Raw genomic sequence first — 8,011 nt, 5'->3', positions numbered from 1 at the left:
ATTGAAGGTCATGGAGCACTCTCTTGGTTTTAGAGGAAGGTGTCTTACAGGGTGGGGGTGAAGTGGTAAAAGGGGTGGAAAGGTGAGGCTCTGGGAGTGGGGGGGTGTGTGTGCTTCAGCTTGGGTGCTCTTAGTTCAGCATGCAGACCTGGGGCTCAGAAAAGTTTATTTTTGAAGTTCTATTTTAATTGATTTGACCCTCTCTACAAAGAGCTTCCCTTCCACTTTTGGAAGTTAGCATTAAGCATGGCCTCACCTGCTTCTAGAGGTTAGTAATTTTAATTTGATTTAAATCTGTTTTCCTTAGCTTGTTTATATCCTGGCTTCCAGCACAATGGGGAAAAAAAAAATCAATCGGAGAGCTCCTTTTCCTCTGCCCTGTTGTAGTACCAGGTTTGTGACCTAGGTGTAGGACAAGAAGTTCCTCCTTGGTTCTTCAGAGGCCTGCAGGAAAAATAAAACACTTCTGCTGTGTCAGCTGCCTGGGAAACCGTGTTCAGAGTCATGCAATGCTGTGGAGGAAGAGAGACCCTGCTTTCCTGACTGGACGAAAGGGAAACGCATGTCCAAATGGAAACCATGACTCTGATGCTTGCCTGGAGCATCCTTCTTCCTGGATGGGTGTTTCGTTCCCAGCAGCGACCCATGCTCCAGCGCAGCAATCCTGGGCGTGAGTAATGCCGAGATGTTGGATGAAAGGTCTTGGGAGGGATGCGGGAGGTGCTTCTGTGTCATGCTGCCTTATTGCAGGGTGGTCATGCATGCAATGAATCATGCTGCCTGATAATATTTCATCGGGTTTTGTTATTTTGCTGGTAAGAAAACTAAGGGACAGCCTCTGTTTAGTACTGTTTGAGATGCATTTTCTTATAGATCAAAGCATCGTCTGGTTGGTGTGTAATGAAAAAGCTGGGTATAATTTATAATAGCGCTGTTGGTATAATTAAGTGTCAAAAGAAAAACATGGAATAAAACCCTAAAGCATATTTCAGAATTTAAAGGAAACAATGGATTTTCTGTGTGAAATGCTGGCATTCTTCACCAAAAATAGTTTTCTGCAGAGATTCTAATTAGAAATGGATGCAATAACATGGAAAAAAAATCAGTTTTGATGAAAACATTTGGCTCAGCAATATTCATAATTCCTCTATTAACCAGGCAGCAATAACTCGAAGTAAAATGCTCTTTCAGTAGCTATTCAGGGTCAAGGTAGTGACTTTGTTAAGAGAGACAGAGCTAGTAGGTGATACTTGCATTGGTTTTGGCTTTAAGCAGTAAGGCAGGAGGCCATTTCTCAGGCTTGATTGCTGCTTCTGTTCAGGATGCCCGCACAGTTGCTGCTTAGCAAGAAAGAGATCATTTCTGGAATTTTAAAACTGATTGAAGGCTTTGGAACCATGTGAGGGACATGCTGAAGCACTGGCACCATGCTGCCCCATACAAACCTGTTGTGAGCTGTTCCTCCTTCTGGTGTCCCCTCATTCCCAAGAACATCTTCACCTCAATGGTTTCTTTGTTGCACGTGTTTGGTTGTCCCTGAAGTTTTAATTACAGACCTGTGCTTTCGAACTTTTACTGTTTGCTCCATATTATCTAACTGGCAGCTGTAACAGAGCTGGGGTAGACACAGTTAATGTGTAAGAGAAATGTTGCAGGAGCAGAAGTCCCTGGTGGCACCTATTGGGTCAGCTTGTGGGATCGATGCCTTTGTTAATGAATATTAAGGGTCTGGTTGGGAGCTGCAAGCGCAGGGAGGGTGGCTCTGGGGTTTGCCTCAGGGGCTGGTGGGGTGCCCGGCTCTGGCCGCTTGCCCCTACCAGGCACTTCGTTCTGCAAAGGCAATACAGCTGCTGCTTGAGAAATCCAATTAGTCTTAAATAGAAAATATGTTTCGAATAACTTCACTTTCCTTATAGCTTCAGTACACTTAATGCAATTTTAATACATTTTTGATTGATTTCTGATTTCCCTTCGGGAGCTGCCTGGCCAAGTCCCAGTACAAAACATGGAGCTTTTTAACTAAGAAGTGTATTATTCAACATTTCCTAATGCCATTGTGGATTGAATTGAACCTTGAGAATAAACGCAACCAGGAATCTTAAACTGTGTATTGCTTTAAAAATGCATGTGTGAGCAGTGTTTTCCTCCTAGTTAGCAAGGAGTGGTGGCCAAAGGGTATCAACCATTTTTAACAAAAACAGTTTTTAAAAAAATAAAGTGCAAATGCAAAAGAATGTTGACTGAACTCAAGAATTCCCATTGCAGCACTAAGGCATGGTTAAAATTGGGGATTTAATATCCTTTATTTAAATCAAATCACCTGAGACGTAAAAATCCTGATACAGCTAAGACGAGTGGTTTAAAGCCTGGCAGATCTGGGTTGGCAAGGTCAGAGATGGAGGGGGTAAGGAAAGGGAGAAGATGATTTAAATTTTCCAGCCTGCACTTAGCAGGACATTCACCCCATGGGCAGATCAGCCGAAGCCATCGCAAGGGTGCTGCTGTGCCGACGGCTGGCGCAGATCCAGCATCGCCGTGGTCTGGGACTGAGCTGGGCACGAAGCGGGGGAGCTGGTGCGTGGGTGTCACCCCATGCATTGCTGTGTTGACCTCAAAGATGCAAAACTGCAGGGGTGGCTGCTCCTCCGGCTGGCTCCTTGCCCCAGCAGTAATGCCCAGTCCCCATGGTGTCACTGCTGACCTTGGGTCTCTCCAGGTGGAGAAACTCCAGGCTCTGCAGGCTCAGTTATCACCAAGCATTAATGGGGGACTGCATGAAAACTGCAGGTAGCACAGGGAACCAGCAGCAGCCTGACTGCATGGAAGTTTAATTTGGAGCTGACTTGAAAACTCACTGCCTTCATCTCTCATACACTCACTCTTTTCTGGAGCACCAGTTTCTGAAGTGAACCAGTTAAATATGTGAGGTCTAATGTCCCTGCCACCCTCCCTGTGTGCCATGGAGATTGCTGGAGTCCAAGCGCAGCATTTTCCCCATCTAAGTCCTGAGTTGACTTCAGAGCTGTAGTAACACGGGCTGAAGTTACCCGCCGAGACCTGTAATGATCCAGCTTGCTGGGTCACCTTTGGACTGCACCAGCTGCTGCAGCAACGCTTGTGCGATTCCCTGGCTAGCATTGGTCCCTGTTTCTTTCAGAAGAACCTTTATGCCCACAGTTCTTCAGGGTGTCTGCCCAAATTCAGCCACTGCTGGCTTCAGTTCAGGTCTGCTCTTATATTAGCCATAGTAGCTGCTCTGAAAACAGCATAAAGACTCCAGGCTCTGCTTCTGACTACGACGTGGTTAATAATCTGTCAGTGGGGTTTTGTCTTTGTGGCAAATTGGGTTTCAGACACAAAAGTCTTTCTGCTAGAGGACTCACTGCAGGGACAAGCAGATATAAAGCGCCCAGCTTTCAGGTAACAGAGTCCTTTGCTAATTCTTTCATCTTGTAAATTTGTCTCCTCATCTTTTTCAAGAGGAGGAGTTCCCTGGGTGCTTCTTACTCAGCATATCCCATAGTCTGTGGCTTCTTCAAAGAGACCCCACAGATGCTCCATGCTCTTCATTTTCAGTTGCTAGCAGGAGGGATTCCAGTCTCAGAGGCCCTATTTCTTTTGGTATGCAATGTGTTACTGGTAATGAATTGCTGCAATACAGCATGCTGCGGTCCCCCACTGAACTGAAGCTCTGCTTAGCTCAGTGCTCTTCCTGACCCAGGGAATAATGTGAAATAGCTACTTTGGAGGTACTGACCTTCCAGCAAAGCCACAGGAACACTTGGAGCTCCATCAGCTCTGTCCTGAGCTCCTGAGAGTCTGCAGTGGTTTTGCTATGCAGGGAGCAGTTCTCTCCTCACCCCCACCCTCCAAGGAGGGCTGTCAGGAATGTAAAACTTACTTGAAAATCATGGGTTTGCAACGTGGGTGTTTTTAAGAAGTCCTGGCAACTGGAAGTGAACCACAACAGAGACAACAAGAATGTTTTCCATGTCGAAGCTGTTTATTGTGTTAGATAAATACATTTGCAACAAGTTTGAATTATTTCCTCTGAGTGCAATTGCTGGTAGTATGGCATAATGATTAAAAAAAGAAAATTAGCAGAGGCACTTGTTGCATGCAGCTGAAATTACTACCAAGCCCAGCAATGCAGCCCCAGCTAAACCAGACCTTCCGCTGGCCATGAGCGCAGCGCTGCTGACAGGGCTCGCAGGATCGGCATCGGTGGGAGCTGCAGTGATGCACCTCGGGTGGGCACGTCCCGACTCCGAATGCAAGGAGAAGAAAACTTCTGCTTTTGGCATGATGTTTAGTATTGCTTTTGGTTAGAGTGGTGAGGTTGTGTGATTGTAACCAGTGGGGGAAGGCAGAAATTAGAATGCATTTACATTATCTATATAAAAACAATTGCATTGACTCTTACAGTCGTGAAAGGTTGGATGTGAATTTGTAGATGCTTATGGAGACCTTTTCTGTCAACAGAAGGATGAACTTGACAGGCTATGCCAGGAACATAAGTACCTTTTTATTACAAAATAGAACTACCCATAGGGATCTTTTCCTTTAGGATCTTCAGAAAATCCATAAAATGGTTTGTACAGCTGGACAAACAGAGGAAAAAAAGAAGTGGCAAACATTCTTGCCAAGCAAACTCATTAATTTGCTTCCCCCACATTTGTAACCCTTTGTTCTCACGCAGGCTTTGCTCCTGCAAGGACTATGTGTTGCTGTCCCTGCCCTGCCAAGGACACAGCACACGAGTAACCCTGCTCGCTGTGTAGTCAGGCAGCCTGCTCAGAGGCTTAAACTTAAGCACGTGCCTAAGTCCTTAGCTGAGCAGGGGCTTATCAGTGGCACATGACAAAGCCAGAGAGTTCTGCATGCAGATAAACATTGAGTGGAGTATTGGCACTGGGAGAAGTGATGACAAGCTCTGGTCTTGCTCCGCATCAGCTGTGAACCCAGCCAGGTGACCAGCAAACTGAAGGTGTCTCTAGCCTGGCAATAGAATTCATTTGGGGTTTTGTTTATTCTGTAAATAACCCCAGTTAATATCAAGGTGGGGTATGAGACTTGCTGACAAAAGATGGGTTCTAAATGCTACCCCAGGGAACACAAGCGATCTCCTTTGAGCTAGGGCATCCATTCCTATAGACACACTTGTGAATGAGACCAATGTGTTTGCTCAAAGTATGGTAAGCCATTAACATTCATGCTTGAAAAAGTCCTCTCACTGGTGATTAGCTGGCTAGCAGAAACTGAGGCTAAATAACAGCCTGGTGAGCCATCTGCAGTGGGTAATTGAAGCAGTGGAGGTCTCTTGGTAGAGAATAGCACGATTAAAACCAGTCCTTAAATCTCCGGGATCCTGAATGGAATCTCCTACAACAGAGATTAGCAAAATTGCGCAGTGCAAAAGATCCATGCAAAAACCTCCATGTGCCTCATAGCCTGCTATTTTGGGAACTCTGTAATCACACTGCCGAGCACCTTATATCCAGACTGTCCTCACAAATCAGTGGACTATGTAACAAAGCCAGGTGCTAGTTGGCATGACTCAAAACACCACAATCTTAAATGGAGAGTAAATGGAGGTCTGGACAAGTCCTCTGCCTGGGGAGAACTTCCCTCGCTGAATACTGAGATTCAGATCTTCCCCATTAGCTTCACAAGGAACAATTGTAAATCAATACCTTATTTCTGTATCCCTATCCAAAGCTCTCCAAGTGCCTTCTGGTATTAGGAGACAGACAAAACAATGTGAGACAAGTTAATATTGTTGTACCCATCTCCCCGATGAGTAGACTGAGGCCCATAAAGAAGTGACTTGTGCGATCATCAAACAAATCTGACAGCGCTGAGAATAGTAACCTGCAAAGTCTACATCTTGATTCCTTGTCCCAACCTTTGGCTCCACCTTTCTCACCCACTGTGCATCCCCTCGTGGCAAGAACCCAGAGGTCAGGTAGGATGGTAAGGAAGAGGAGAAACGGTGAAATGCCCTTCTTGCAGATTTGTGTTTTCAAGTCTTGTCTGCTCCTGATGCTTGTTGTGGTTCCAGTACCTTCTCTCTATTGCTTCAGCAACTTCTTACAATCCCTTAAGCCAAATGTGTCACTAAAAAAAGGCAGCTGTGAGCAAAGCTTAGAATTTGGGGGGTAGAGGACATTAGAATCCATCAATCACCACTCTTCAAAAGGTAAATAATAAATTTCTAAAGTTTCCCTGTTCTCTTATGCCTTCTTGCATAATGGCTGTCTTAATGAATTGAGAGAAGGAAATGTACAGCTATTCACCTTAGAAATTTGTGGAAAAATTCTTCTTTTAAAGGTGCTGAATTTCTCCGAGGTAGAATGCATATTATGGTGTGTTACTGTAACTGTTATGCTGAGGAGTCTGAGTGACAAAGCTAGGAGCAACATCTCCTTGCTTATTGTCTTTGTCATTCTATTTGTGTGTCATCCCACTGAAGTACACCTGAAACAAAAGATGAAGTTGCATGTGGAATCACTCTTTGAAAAATCACAAATTCTATGTAGTTGAAACCAGCAGTGTCCAAATTCTGCTCCATGGACTTCTGGTGGCTACCAAGCTCATCATATGTGGTCAACATTTGTGGCTAATCCATGGACTCGTGGCAGATGATAAAATGCCTAGTGTTTGCATGAGTAGGATAGAGCGAGGTGGTGCTATGAGGTCCACAGCAGTCCATGAGCCCCTTGGGATCTGTAGTCTGAGTGCTGCTGTGTCCTGATCACTGGAAATACGACTGCACTGTGGTAGGGAGTGTATGTGCCCAACCAAGTTTGTCGACAATAAATCTGCTTGTATGACCCTACTTAGCCAGGGCTAATTTAGTGTTTCTACTTAGTAATGCTATGGGATACAAAATTATAATATCTGTGCCCTTTTGGAAACACAAGTATAATGACTGAGGAAGATATTTGAAGCAATCAATTTCCAGGAAAGGCAAAATATTCTTCCTGCTTTTCCAAATTGTGATGGTTACCCTGGATTTGTGGGAGATATAGAGGGGAGGACAAACTGTGCTAGTCTAAGAGTTATATTAGGAAAAGTCTGGAGAGTCTTGTGCTACTTGAGTTGCAATGATAACTGTTTTCACTAAAATAAGGGTTGCTGCATAGTATTAAACTGTGCTGCCAGAATGGCTTGCTGATATCCTGATTGGTTGAGCAAGAATCATTTACACTATGTGCTCTTAGAGATATTGCCATTGCCCTGCACATCTGGAAATGGCTGTTTGTGTGTTGGCCTTCCTGGTAGGAGAAGACCTCATGGATCGCAGCATTTTATGGCTCTGTCTAGTGAAGTCCTTTCAGTCATCTAGATGCTGCTCCTCCCAGGTAGACGTAGGGATGGCACTGTAAGGGTCCATGATGACTTTTGCACAGCGAATAATCATCACAATCAAGAAGAGGCAGAGGAAGACAAAACAGGCTAATGTCAGTCCCTTGTCCACATCAACGTACACAGGCTCTGGGGTTGGTCCCTCCATTGCTTATGCCGCTCTTCATCTGGGTGTGTAGTTACTCCTAACATCATCAACCACCTGCAAAACAAACACTGTGTCAGACAAGTGATTGCTGCTCCTGGGTATGGGGAAACTTGGGGGTAGAACTGGAAACAGAAAATCTCTCTGATATATTCTTGCAGGGAAATAAACCTGCTGGAAATGTCATAACTTGGGTAACTGTGAGAGCTGTGAACAGGAGAAACCTCATCTCCAGCTTAATTTAGCCCATGAATGCTTCTTGCTAAAATATTAGCCAATAAAGAGATGTTAACAAAGAAAAGAGAAGCAGTGGTTGAACGAGCACTATCCACTTGAAGTATCGTCTCTTAGAAGAGGTACAGACACTGTTCTTGTCTCAGCATTTCCCAATCACAAAAATATTTCCTCTCCTCTGCTAGTGTGAAAGAGCAGACAAATGGCAGAGCAGACTGTTTCTATCCCAATTTTCCTATCTGTCCAAACATTCCCTGTCTCTCT

The 8,011-nt window shown here is 44.7% G+C and overlaps 1 protein-coding gene across 3 annotated transcripts in view; it reads right to left on the bottom strand.

Annotated features, from left to right (window-relative positions):
* Positions 1-3,982: 3,982 nt before the first annotated feature.
* The window catches only part of CTXND1 (cortexin domain containing 1), a 36,122-nt gene continuing 32,093 nt past the window's right edge, over positions 3,983-8,011 (bottom strand). For all 3 annotated transcript variants that reach the window (XM_075764293.1, XM_075764292.1, XM_075764291.1), the window contains one exon: positions 3,983-7,570. In XM_075764293.1, the coding sequence (XP_075620408.1) occupies positions 7,337-7,516 (180 nt within the window). In that variant the 5' untranslated portion in view covers positions 7,517-7,570 and the 3' untranslated portion in view covers positions 3,983-7,336. The remainder of the gene's footprint in view (positions 7,571-8,011) is intronic.

The sequence above is a fragment of the Balearica regulorum genome, chromosome 12, assembly GCF_011004875.1.
Source record: "Balearica regulorum gibbericeps isolate bBalReg1 chromosome 12, bBalReg1.pri, whole genome shotgun sequence".
Taxonomy (NCBI): domain Eukaryota; kingdom Metazoa; phylum Chordata; class Aves; order Gruiformes; family Gruidae; genus Balearica; species Balearica regulorum.
This window is presented reverse-complemented; position numbering and strand designations above follow the sequence as displayed.